The 14,259-nt window shown below is 35.2% G+C and overlaps 1 protein-coding gene across 1 annotated transcript; it reads left to right on the top strand.

Moving 5' to 3' along the window:
* Window positions 1–290: 290 nt before the first annotated feature.
* On the top strand, window positions 291–11,568 carry LOC124530544 (integrator complex subunit 5). The gene is made up of 17 exons (XM_047104743.1): window positions 291–575; window positions 873–1,020; window positions 1,347–1,457; window positions 1,665–1,837; window positions 2,107–2,227; window positions 2,664–2,840; window positions 3,457–3,615; window positions 3,963–4,272; window positions 4,853–5,018; window positions 5,671–5,785; window positions 6,163–6,386; window positions 7,479–7,634; window positions 8,096–8,212; window positions 8,900–9,056; window positions 10,361–10,500; window positions 10,907–10,991; window positions 11,344–11,568. The coding sequence occupies exons 1-17, from the start codon at window positions 360–362 to the stop codon at window positions 11,481–11,483; spliced, it is 2,715 nt and encodes a 904-aa protein (XP_046960699.1). The 5' UTR covers window positions 291–359; the 3' UTR covers window positions 11,484–11,568.
* Window positions 11,569–14,259: the final 2,691 nt, after the last annotated feature.

Raw genomic sequence — 14,259 nt, 5'->3', positions numbered from 1 at the left:
TCTTTACATTAATTACAAAATAATGAATAAGTATTCTAATAAATTGGTTTCGAAAATTTGTCCTCTAAGTGTAATATAATTTATTTAGCTTAAAACTTGGTTATTACTATAATTATTTTGCTCGTTTTTTTGAATTATAATACAAAGTTATGCTCTCAGTTTAATTTCTGAACGTAACATTACGAATGTGTTGCTCTGACACTGACAAGATAATAAATAGCATACGCCAAACGAGTTGACAATTTGCATTTTGTCTTGTTATTACGTCGGCGTGTTTAACTTTACTTTTAACAAATAATATCAATAATATATATGAATCAGTCAATTTAAATCAAGTTTACTAATGTAATGAACTTATAATGAACACCCAAAATAAACAGACCGCTCTATCTGCGGACTTGAATAACTTTATTTATGGGGTATCGAGGCGGAATTTCCAAAATGCACCTGAATTAACTAAAATCGGAATATCATTGCTAAGAAACTTCCCAGCTGCTAGAGATGCAGTTCTGGAATACTTTGCCATGGTATTCCACGATGCTGTTAATGTATCTATCAATCAAACAGATTATGAGGTGCTTATTTTAACGTATTTTTTTATTATATTATTATTTAGACAATATTCTTTTAAGAGGCTATGCTTTAATTTTGAAAATGTAAATCCCTCATTATTACATATATACATTGTAATGTACTTTGCACAAAACAAACTTTGCACAAAAATGACACCTACACTACTACCATTTAAAATCAGAAGCACTACTTATAGCAATTAATCAATTATATTAAATTGAATTGGCAACTAAAACTAGTATATAGGTATTACATCAATAATAGTGATATAATTATATTAAAGTACAAATCTTTTTTAGTCTGATCCTTCGGCAAATGGTTCACTTGAAAGTGTTAGCATGATTGGGCCAGAGCTTTGCAGCATGGGTGAATCCTGGGCACCTTTTATTGCACCCTGGTGCATCACATTGATAATGGATATTGCCACTGAAAAGTCAAATTTACCAAGTAAGTATACAAAGTAATGTAAACTATCATTTCCTTTGAAGGATTAGGTATTTAATATGATCATTTGTATTTTCACCTGCACTAAAAGTATATTATGTAAAATTACTTTGGTTTATGTTTCCATTTGCAAGATTTACCTATAAAAAATAACTTATACATTAAGATGACTTATTTAAGGAAATTTATGTTTTAAACAAAATATATATGTAGGTATTGGTATGCTTTGATATCATAAAGATGATATTTTTCAGACAAAATCTTACTCAGTTTTATAAGTTTGTATATTTTTCAAAAAGTCTAAAATTTATTATATTTTATAATTTCAGATGCTACATTACAAAATACAGAACCTGTTAGAGTTTTATTAGACATTACTACACAAAATTTGACACTTCTAAATGCTGAAGAAAGAGCTAAGTGCATTGATATGATGCTTGGTGAGTGTGGCTTTTATAATACTATCCATGTATTTTTTGTTTCTTGCTATAATTGTTTTACAATACTTGCATAGTCTAAAAAGAAATATTAAGATAATTTGGGTAGAGCCTAATAATAAACAATCTTTAATAAAAGTTGAAATTGAATTTAAAAAAGAAATGTATCAAATTCATGTATGCGGCTATCTGTGATCATATAATTTTCAGATTGTCGTGCATGCTCGTGGGCTGTTGGATGGGTCGGTCGTGCAGAGCCAGCCCTGGTAGCTCCACGAGCACTCGCTCTTGGTGCTGATGCAGCGCGAGCTGTGCTGGCCCACCTCGCTAACCATCCGCCCGCACTATACCATGTGCGGGCTGCGCTTGTTGATTTATTTCAAGTGAGTAAGACATTAACAAAGTTATAGTTCACATTCATAAATTTGTTTTTTTATTTTAGTGAGTTAAAATTTTGATTTTTTAAGGCTTAAGACTAAAATTTTAAATTATAAATGTAATAATAATGTGTTGTTATTGTATAATTTTTACTTTATAAAGCAACTTTTGGAGAATGGATTGATAATTACTGTGATCTTTTTATGATAATATTTTTATGTAACTTTATAATCTATGGTTTTTCAATACCAGTTCGTATGTATTTTAATTTCAGGAAGCAATCAAAGAGGATAGTAAAGCAGACAAGAAAAGAGATGTAATTCCATACCTTTTAAATCTTGCTTCCAAATCAGATATTGTTTTGAAAGCACTAACTCAAGATATTGCTCTAACTTGTGAGTTTTATATTTATCTAGTTACTAATATAGTATTTTTAAAACTAGTTAGTTTTTAAAATAAGTTACCTACTCTTATAATCATATTTAATTATAATATAAAAAAAAAACTTCATTGTTATTGTCTCTTTGAATTTTGAGCTTTACAACTTTTAGTACCCATAAAAAATACCATAGTTCTACAAAACAATATATATAGAATAGTCTATAAAATATAATATTATCATAGTAATTGTAACAGAATAAGTTAGACTAAAGTTAGTAGAAGTACAGTTGTAATTTTTTTATATACATTTTTTTATAGTTATGTAGATAAAAGTTTGAGAATCAATGAATATATCTGTGGTACATGATGTTTGGTGTTAAATAAGTATCTTGCTACAAAGATAATTGATCTATCAGTAGATGAATTTAAAGCTTTATTATAAATTTCCAGTGACGGATGAAGTTATGGATAGACTGTGTGTGGTGTGCGCTACGCACAGGCACAGCGGCGCGTGGGAGGGCGTGGGCCCGGCTTCACTGGTGGCGTTATTACTCCGATCGGATGTACACTGCTTCCTGTTACTACTCAAACATGCACAGAGGAATGTATTCTGCAGGCAATTGTTGGGTGAGTATTCATATAGATATCTCAGTTAAAATAGGGAAAAATAATGATCACTATAGTTGCAATTAATTTAATTATAGTTCTGAATAGTAATTGTCTATGAAGGTATGATATGGTCTTTTGATCTTTCAACTGATTTAATTCTCGTCTGATGCATTAGCACAGTTTGTGGCAAATGTTTAATATGTAATTGACTGATTAAACTTGGAAAGCCAGTTTGTAAATAAGCCAAACCATTTAGCCAGAGAAAGACCATAGTGGCATGCACTTAGGAGGGCTATGTCCAGCAGTGGACAAAAACGGGCTGATGATGATGATGATGATACCAAAGCCATCATCTCACTATCACTGATATATATGTCACCGAAGATTATAAAATTAATAAATAAAATTCATTAGATTACAATCTTATCTAATGAATTTTATTTATTAGATTGTAATCTAGTGAATTTTATTTATTAGATTGTAATCTAATGAATTTTATTAGATTATAAAATGCTAGATATTAAAATTCTAGAACATTATTAATTTTAAAAATTTTGTAATCTTACGATAACATATAGATTTACAAAATGGTTAAGGAGTGTATACAAATCATAATTGAAAATCTTCATTTCAGAATATCTTCTACAAAAGGTCGAATATGAGAGTTTATTCCCGGATTCGAATCTACCGCTGGTAATGAGCGCTGCCGAAGAAATCAATATTGTAAGAGAGAAACTGTTGACCGGAAACCAGTTGGAGCAGTATTCTATCGCCAGGATACTTATTTTAGTCTGTAAGTGAGAGTGACTAAAGAAAGTTATCATATATTTTTAACTTATTAAAATAAAATTCAAGTCATTTTACAAAAATTTTCTTATGGATATGATTTGGAGCATCTTGTACTGCTCTAGTGTGTTTCAGTGTTAGCAGATTTTTTAGAATTTCATGAGAGATACTATATACTATAGAATTTTTTTGTGCTTTCTTTCTTTAGCAAGATCTAAATTAAATGCCAATATTTTTTTTTCTACAAATAATTTCACTTGTACATTATTTTAAATTTATCTTAACTCTCATATTATATTACTTGTAAGTTTTCTTTAAACAGAGATATATTATTGACATCATACAATATCTCAGGTTACAACCTGCCATCGGAGTTCGTGAGCACGATCAGCTACTTGCTGCAGTGTTCGCGCAGCGACACGTCACTGGCGCTGCTGGTGCGTGTTGTGCGGGGCACGCTGGCCATGCATGCGCCGTCCGACGCGCCCGACGCCCCCGACACCGAACGCTACCAGAACCTCATCAACACGGGCGTCGAGTACGCGCTGCGCGACGCCATGATGGCCGACACGCAGATCAAGAAGTGCTTCGTCGAGGGCACGGCCACCAGCGACGAGAAGACTTACTTGCATCATTTTTGTCTCAATATCGTCAAGTTGCTGAGGTTACTGTGACTGCATTTGGATATGAAAATGTATATGTCATTGTAAATACCGTTAGATTGTAATCTTTAGATTACAATCTTTCGCGCGAGTAACATACTGTTTACGATTTTACGCATTACTTTTCGGTAGATTATAATCTATCGAAGTAAATTTCAGTTAAATTAGAAAAACGAACCTAACCGAAATATTATGAACTATCGAAATTGTATATGTTTTATTGTCAATTGTGTAAACGTTCGCAATCTTTCAACAGCTTACAATCTCACTAGATAGATTGTAATCTAACGATGTTTGTAATTTTACGGTGACATATATATGTTGAATATATAAAAGTCAATCAATCTAAAAATATATTAGAGAAGCAGTAGTAAGGCTTGAGGATGCTTTTGCCTATAAGCTGTTTCTTAAAAGACAAATTGAATCGCACCGTATCTGTAGATAAAACAGAAACATAGAAATTAAATAAGCTTTCCACCACTGGTTTCAATAATTGATATATTTAACCAATAGAGCGGTATATTGTACTATATCAGAGGCTTAAGCGTAAAGGCTCGTGTTACAGTCTGGTGTCGCTAACAGGTGGGAGCGAAGTGGTGTGCGTTGCGCGTGGGTGGCGCGTGCGGTGTCATCGCGCGTGGGGCGCGTGGGCGCGGCTCTGCGGGCACGCGCGGGGCTGCTGCGGGAGCGCCCGCCAGGCACGCCCGCCGCGCTCGCCGACATGCCCACCTGCCATGCGCTCGCGCAGGTACCCGCTGACACCCATTGCTCTGTGCTCTATTGCAGACGACCAGAGCAAAATGAGCAATATTTAAAATTGTTTTGCAACCTGCAAGCCCACAGAACAACGCCACAACTTATTAACCTACATAACCCGGGGTTTGGTGATTTGGATCGATAGAACTTTACTGAATTTCTACGTCATAATATTCTCAATAGTAATTTTGCTGATGCGAAGTCAATTTTTTGTTATATACATACATATCCATAATATACATATTGTAATAACCTGATGAATTGATAAAACTACTATAGTACGACACAACTTAGATGTAGCTTCGGTAAATTTCGTAAAACCGATCACATCCGAATTCAGTACGCTCTCCCAAATTTTCAATATTAATTTCTCATGCGAATATGATCTTTGCACAAACGTAATAACTTATAATATCATATGACCTAATATATTCGTCATTTTGACACGTCGATTTACATGCACTTGCTTTCACTGACACAAAAACCTATAGCGACGAATAGCGTCGAATGACGCGATAGGGAGCTGTTTCTATTGCTTGAGTAAATCGGCAGTAATCGGTTTTATTTTCATTCCATTGCATTTTCCGACGCTACATCTAATTTGTGTCGTACTATACTTGAGTAATTAAATTATTATTTTATAGGTACTGGACAATGTCGACTTGACGGGAACGAAATCGGCTCCCCCAAGTGTGGAAGTGATCTTAAAAGTTATTCAAGCCACAGTTCAATACTTCTTCAGATGTTTACATGAAACAGGTGAGTCAAGAAGTTTCATGGGTATCATCGATTTTTGGTTTAAGTTTAACTTGTATTTGTTGATTTTCATGCGGAATAATTAAATAAAATATTTTAAAGTAGCTTATTATTGTTAAATTAGCTAAGTTTTAATTGGTGAAAGTCAGTCAAAGTCAGTTAAAATTCAATTGTACCCGATTTTTTGGGCATTTACATTCAGACCCGCTAACCTTACCTTTAATATAATCCTGTAACTTTTCTGAGCATACTCTAATACAGAATAAAATGATTTTGATTTCCCACCAATAAAAAAAAAAATATAAAAAGTTCTCAATATTTTATTACACTTGATTTATTAATTACAGATATATATATCTATCTCTCTTACACACTTTCAGATATAATGGCTAAGATTCGAGGTGTCCAAACAGCCAGCCGCCTCCTTCGTAAGCTGTGTTTACACAGTAAGCTGGCCAGGGCCGTGGCGTTGAGAGATCTGTTAGAAACAGCCATGTTCAGAGAGGACAAGGTGTTCGGCAGTCGCTCTGATGCTGCTAGCAATGTACCCTCGCCCAAGGACTGGAACGGTGAAGAGCTGCTCATATATATGAATCAAAAGCACGTGAGTAGCGTATATTCAACTAATTATTTAAATATGTTATTATGTATCGATTATAGTATATATGTCACCGTAAGATAACAAAATTCGTTAGATTACAATCTAACGAGAGATTGTAATCTGTCGAAATATTGTGAACTGTGAAATATGATTGCAATTTAACGTATTATTTTTCGCTATATTGTAATCTGTCGAAGTTAAACCGTTAGATTACAATGTGTCCCGCGTCAAATTGTCAACTGTCGAAAGCTCTTCCTGATTGGCTGGTCTTGTGTAAGAGCGACCAATCATATTACATACTTTCGAAGTAAGTTTCTGTTAAATTATAACAACTGTAACTTAACCTAACCGAAATATTATGAAATATCGAATTTGCAATTTTACGGTGAAATCCGGTGCAATTCCGGTGTGGCAGGGGGGGGGGTCACATAACGTTCAACCAATCAGCGCGCGACATGAACCCGTTCTACGCCAGTTCACAATTTGACCGCTACCCATCGATAGATAGTAATATGTAGTTCAGTACTACACCAAAGCGATAGTCTTCATTTGATGGGATGTTGTGATTTGTTTTTATATGGAAGATTACTCCAAGAGATCTAGCGTCTATAAATACTAAATAATAGATCATCAGTATATATATCTATAACGAAGAGTCAGGCATCAAATCGTTATCAGGCATGATGTTTTTCGAAGTATAAGTCTAGTCGTTCACGTTCTTAAACTCTCTTTTTCGATAAAAATAAAAATAAATTGTGATTACAGTTTTTGATTGTAATAAAATAATTGAAGGGAGGCCAATTGTAATATATAATTGACTAAAAATAAATTTAAATTTAAAAATACTAATTTTCTTCGAGGCAAACTAAAAATTCGGTAGAGCTGGACAAGGTTTTTAAATTAAACAAATAGAACATAACCTTAGAAATGGTTGTCAAAGTCAAATGACAGATGACATCCGATAACCTATGTTAGAAATTTAATATTTTTTGTTGAAATTATTTAAAAATGAATGAAACATGTAACGTGCGCCACAATTACGTTACATGGTGCTTCGATATTTATATTGTTTTTAATTGTGTTGTCGATCGGCAGGGCCCGATAACGCAGCTGACGCAGAGCCACACGTCGGTGTTCCACGCCGGCATCATCGGCAAGGGCGTGCGGCGGCGCGGGGACGCGGGCGGCGCGGCGCCGCGCGTGCTCGCGCTCGACAACGAGCTTCTAATGGGCGCGCTCATGTCCTGCATGGTGAGCGCGCCGCGCACGACTGCGCTTTCATAATGAAAAAACTGTTTTTTTTTTTTTAATTTTTAATCATAGTGCAAGGAGACAGGTTTTAATTCCTAAAATTAAAAAAAAAATAAACGTTATTATTATGTGTGCTTAATATGTGTTTATAATTCATCTCGTGCTCGGCGGTGAAGGAAAACATCGTGAGGAAACCTGCATGTATCTAATTTCATCGAAATTCTGACACATGTGCATTCCACCAAAATGCATTGGAACAGTGTGGTGGAATATGTTCCAAAACCCTCTCCTTAATGGAAGAGGAGGCCTTATCTCAGCAGTGGGAAATTTACAGGCTGTTACTTTATTTTATTTTTTTACCCTCAATTGTTAAATGGTTCTAGAATTTGTAATAATTAGTGAATTTAGTTATATTATCGATTTAACAATAGAAAATTAATTATATGATATTTTTAATAAAGGATGGAAACAGCGGCATAGTAGAGGGCTCGACGTCGATATCTTTGCTGTTAGTGGAGCTGGTCTCACCCGATGTCATGTACAACGGACTTCCTTGGCCGGATGAAGATTTTACTAAGGTAACGAGTCTTTTGTATCATTTAAAATTGATTTCCATTGTAAGTGATTAATTTTTTATAAAAGTAAAAAAAGTATTGTTACGAATCGCTGTAACATTTCAGTATCGTTTTATTTAGGATGCTTAGCTACAAGAGATATATACATTTTACAAAATTTTAGCACATGTTATGTGTATATTTGTAAATACTTCTGCCGAGCATCCTGTATTGCTTTCATAACAGTTTGACTCCTTGTCACATTCGAACGTTGTGCATTGTTGCTATGATGTTGCTATGTGTGATTGTATACGGTATGCAATAACCTCCTTGTCTCTTTCAAACGTCGTGCATTGATGCTATGATGTTGCTATGTGTGATTGTATACGGTATGCAATAACCTCCTTGTCTCTTTCAAACGTCGTGCATTGTTGCTATGATGTTGCTATGTGTGATTGTATACGGTATGCAATAACCTCCTTGTCTCTTTCAAACGTCGTGCATTGTTGCTATGATGTTGCTATGTGTGATTGTATACGGTATGCAATAACCTCCTTGTCTCTTTCAAACGTCGTGCATTGTTGCTATGATGTTGCTATGTGTGATTGTATACGGTATGCAATAACCTCCTTGTCTCTTTCAAACGTCGTGCATTGATGCTATGATGTTGCTATGTGTGATTGTATACGGTATGCAACAACCCGTCCGCAGCAAGTGAGCATCGAGCGCGAGCTGTACATGCGCAGCGCGGTGGAGCGCTGCGGCGTGTCGCGCGCGGCGCTGCGGCGCACGGCGCGCGCGCGGCCCGCGCTGTGCCTCGCCTCCGCGCTGCTGCGCGCCGCCGCCGCCTCGCTGCTGCACCGCGCGCGTACGTACAACGTTATACACGCATGCGTGACGTTCATGTTCAAATACATATCACATTTAATAGACAAAAAAAAATAACAATAGATCTAAATTCATAAATAAATTTATAAATTTAGATCTATTGTTTTATTTGTCAAAATATAATTGTGTAAAATCTTCCATAACATAATGAAATAGTACATAAATGTCCAACGCAAAATTATTCCCCGTATTGTAGAAATACCCTCGTGGCAAGAAATTTTCATGAAGGAAATTGGATATGCAAGTTTTTGAAGTAATTTCATCAGAAAAAGAATAGGCTATTTGACAATGCGAAAAATAAATCGTGAATTATTGTAATCAGTGTATATTATGAGTTTAAAAATGGTTATTTACTAACGAAAGTTGAAAATACGTAATTTATTCATAAAACAATAAATAAAAATGCACTGTTTCAGACGTTTGTCACGTGACACCAAACGCTCCTGATTGGCCGGGCTTATGATGATGTCACTTTCTTGTAAACCTTGCTTTTCTACTATACGAACCACAGATTAAAATACAGCAAAGTGACGTCACCGGCCCCATTGAAGCGCCATATTGTCCAAGTATCGTATTCGCGCGTTATTTAAATATGGAATTTTTAATATGATATATTTCGGCAAATATGTACTAGAAATAAAAAAATCTACTTTTACTGGGTCCCTTAACCTCTACTAAATAATATAAAATGGATTTTAAAAACCAGTCAAATAGCCTATTGTACCTCCATTCAAATTATAACAATATACATTCAGTCAGTCATAAAGCGCTATCATTACACAAAGACATGGTAGTGATTTATGACCCATAATAAGATTTAATTATTCTTTTCTCTATAACAATTACATTGGACTCGCAACTCTTTTATTTATACAAAATAAGCAATTTTTTTTAATCATTACCAACGATTGTTAAAAACTGTACTATATTTTAGATGTATGCTATAATGGAACGTACGAATTATGCGCATGCGTAAATCATGTGTTATTGTTACTACTGTGTACCTAAGTCATGTAATGATAAATTCATAATTCTTCTCACTTACAATGCAATGTCAACTACAAATAAGATTGCGCAAAAACTCAATGACGCATCATTAAACGACAACAACAACAATTAAAAACTAGAGAAAATTCAACAGTATATAATTGATCATACGTTTTTAATTCAACAATTGAACTATTTCCTATATTACTTTTACTCACACAAATCCGTATTGCTTTATTAATATACCCATAAGTACATGAGAATAAACAGTTATTAAAAAAATAATCAAATATCCAGATCGTCACACGCAATCAGCAGAAATGGTTCGAGAATTAGCTGCACTAGTGGAATTACTATCAGTTATGACGTTGGGACAGCTCTTACCGCATCCTCTGAGTCACATTTTGGAGTTGGCTCCGGAATTGACGCCTAGTGAGGTAAGTCAAATAGTTTGACTGATCTGAAAGCCCGTCTGGGTAAGCACCGCCCTCTCATCAAATATTCCGTCAAATATCAATAATTAATATTGTTGTGTTCTTTTTTCGATGATAGGTGAGCCAATGAAATACAGGCACCAAAGACATACCATCTTATTTTACAAGGATTATAGTGCCTTAGTGTGTGTGTATGTGTAATGATTAAATTATTGTCTATTTTTATAACATAATAAAATCGTTAATTTGATCTTATACCATTCATATTGTACCTTAGTGTGTATGTATGTAAATGAAAAAATACGCTTGCTTAGAAGGTTGGTTTATTTAAAAGTTGCAAAAGCAACATTGAACACTATGTGGAACAAGTAACCGTCTTCATTTCTATAATTAAATATTTCCTTTGCAGATTGTTCAAGTTCTAAGAGATTGTATTTGGAATTACACTCGGGATCACGTGCCTTCACCCGCGCTATTCAGCTGCGATTCAACAGGTACTTGTATATTATAACATGACGTTTCATATTGTGCAAAAAAAACAATAATATTAAAATATGTAAATAGCATATTTTGGTTTTGTGCAAGCCTATCTAGATGGATACCACTCAATCTACCGCCAAGAAGCAACACTTTATTGTTGCTTTTGGGCTTAAAGGTTAACTGAGCCAGTGTAATTACAGGACAAAGTTGGATACATAAGGAATGATAAAAAAATTTACAGCGCCTTTGTCTATGGCCAGTGTGACCACTTACTATCAAATGAACTATTTGCCTGCCTAACTAGTTCTTAAATAAATAATTATTACTGAGTACTATATCATATTTCTTATTGCACATTATTTGCAGGTCTTCATTGGCGCGATCCGTCTACTTGCAAGCCACCACCAACGTACACAGATACTTTGAGAATGATTATTCAGAAAAGAATATCAAAGTTGGGCCACATGTACCCAATAATGTTTTTAAATCTTGAAAAAGATAGTTGAATCTATTTTTTGATAATGTAAACTAAATCTAAACTTTGTAAATATTACGAAACTGATTAAGAAATAAAGTGCCTAAAAATTTTAAGTATATTTTTTATTATTTGGTGTAATCTTATTGACTAAAAAGTAATTATCAATTTTCATTATATTTTCGAATTACGTCATTTTTATATGTGTAATATTACCAGATAAAAATAATAAATGTGTTAATAGTCGGTTTATTTTATTAGCTGCATTAACAATTTAAAGGAATGTGCCCTAAAGACGCTTGAGCCTCATATGTGAGTGTCATCACACCAATAAACCTCTAAACTGCAATAAACAGCAACACACGCAATAACTATAGCTGAATAAATATATAGCTTGTTGACAATTATGTCCTGGCAATGGCTGATGCAACTATTATTACTATTTAATTGGACTGGTTAGTTGGGCAGGTGGCAGAGTAATTTGATTTTTTTGGCTAAATCTAAGTCTTCACTTATAATATTCCCCTTTTTACTTGAATATTTTTACTGCATCGAATATTTTGTGCGTCTTCTAAGCTTATAATACTTTGATATTTAAAAAAATACCTCGCTCTGGAGGGTTTAAGTCCTATTGCATGATTTCAATAGGGTAGAATCGTTCACTAGGACCAAAAGCTGGTGGAACCGAACTTAACCGAACCGTACAGTCTCCTGATGTAGGCAATTACTCCATGGTATAGTATGGTTTCGAAGGGACTGTTGACTGTTGGCGTTTGGTTCGAAGAGTGTTTCCGTTAATAATAATAATTGTTTTATTAAACCACTTGACCGTTATTAGAAGCTTAAATAATGAGATAGGCATATCCGATTCCCGTCACATTTCACCTCTCTTTCTACCCTGGTATGTATGTCTCTTTCGCACTACCCTCTCTTTTCACCTGGCTTGGTGGGAAGCGCTGGTAGCAGTCAGCAATTCCCTTGTAATCATTGGCTTGAAGTTTCCCGTCCGGTCAACTTGTGCACTAGAAGTAATTTTCAAATTGAACAAAGTGATAATTGTGAAAAATTCTACATGTACCGTTCGCTATTGTTTAAATTTTTTATTTTTCTACCCTACATATATATTTTGAATATTGTCTATAATAAGGACTTATTTTCGTTGTTTTTAGAATAGCAAACGCTCAATAGTTGTTTTATAATGGATAACGATGTTAATAGTCCTATTGAGCAAGTTGTGGCGGGTACATCGGGTACTACTAATTCACAACACGGTAGGCGGCGGTCAACCTCTAGTAGCGATAGCAGTGATAGCTCTTCCTCATCTTCGAGCTCGTCTGAATCTCAACGAGTCTCAAAGAGAAAGAAAAAGCATCGTCACTCCAAAAATCATAAACGCCATCGCCGTCTTTTAGAAAAACTGTCTAAAGAAGTTTGTGAATTAAAGCAAAATGTTTTGTATAACGAGCAAAATAATTACTGCGATAATGATAATAAATCATTTTTGTCAGACGTAAGTCGCGAACTTTATAATAACCAGTCGATGCAATACTGTAGTGATGTTAATCCCGATGTACCTAATTTGTCATTTGATATTGAAACTAAAATTAAGGACCCTGCTGTACCTACCGCCCCTTTGGAATTTATTAAAATGTTAAACGAAGTTCAACGATTTGGCAGCGAAACATGGTCTGACGTACGATATAGTGACACACAAAAATTATATAATCATTCCCCTGGATTTATAGAGCTTGAAACTAATGATGAGCTAAAGGGGTATGATAATTTACGTCATTTGGTACACTCTGATAAATCTTATGCTGCTTTCACTTTTTGTATTCTAAAGCAAAAAGAGATTTTCTTAAATAGTTGCCGAAATTTATTAGCCTGGGCTAGAAAATCAGATGCTTCGCTTAGCAATCTTAATGAAAAGATTGAGGAAATATTTTTAAAGGGTGATTTTCAAAAGGTCTCCGCAGACCTATTGCAAATGTCTTGTGGTCATAGAGCAGAAGCCATAGAAATGAGAAGGGACAGCATTTTAAAGAGTGTTCGTGACCCTCTTATAAAATGTAGATTGAATAAAATTCCTCCTTCTAATACCCATATTTTTCATTCTGAAAGGCTCACTACTGCGTTAGAGAGTGCAGGTGGTGTGAGAAAAGCTTTTTGGCCCGTCAGCCAACCTAATAAAGGCAATGGTTCACGATCTAAGCCCATAAGTACTACAAGGCCACCCTCGCAGGGTTATGCCTCTCATACTGTACCATCGCGTGGTACTTTTACAGGTTATTGTCGAGACCATGCTACTGTCTCTAATGCCAGTGGCCATCATGACCAGCCCTCGCGGGGCAGTTGTCATAATTGCTTTTCCGTTGGCCATAATAATATTAGCCAGGGGCAATATAATCATAATCCTAGCAAAAAGAGTGTCTCTTTTCGATCTCGCGGGTCGACCAGACAGCCTTTTCTCAGAGGACAAAAACGTAGGTTTTCACCCTCTGACAACAGAGGCAATAAGCGGCAAAAACAATGACGTGAAACCTTTCCGAGCCGGACGTCTAGCACAATACGTCGGCCGCTGGAGGAAAATGGGAGCTCCAGACTTTGTGTTACAAATAATATCAGGGTATCGCATACCTTTTTCGCAGAAGCTTCCGCTGAGAATGCCAATCCTAGTATGCGATCGTCCTCACACCGTAGAGTCGGACGAAATGACTTCTGTCGTCTTAAAGATGACGGTACAAGGGGTTTTGAAACCAGTGGCCCTATCGCCGAGCTTTATTTCCCCCCTATTTCTTGTTATAAAG

Source organism: Vanessa cardui, chromosome 6 (genome assembly GCF_905220365.1).
Source record: "Vanessa cardui chromosome 6, ilVanCard2.1, whole genome shotgun sequence".
NCBI classification, from domain to species: Eukaryota; Metazoa; Arthropoda; class Insecta; order Lepidoptera; family Nymphalidae; genus Vanessa; species Vanessa cardui.
Note: the sequence above shows the minus strand (reverse complement) of the source record. Positions and strands in the feature narration are given on the sequence as shown.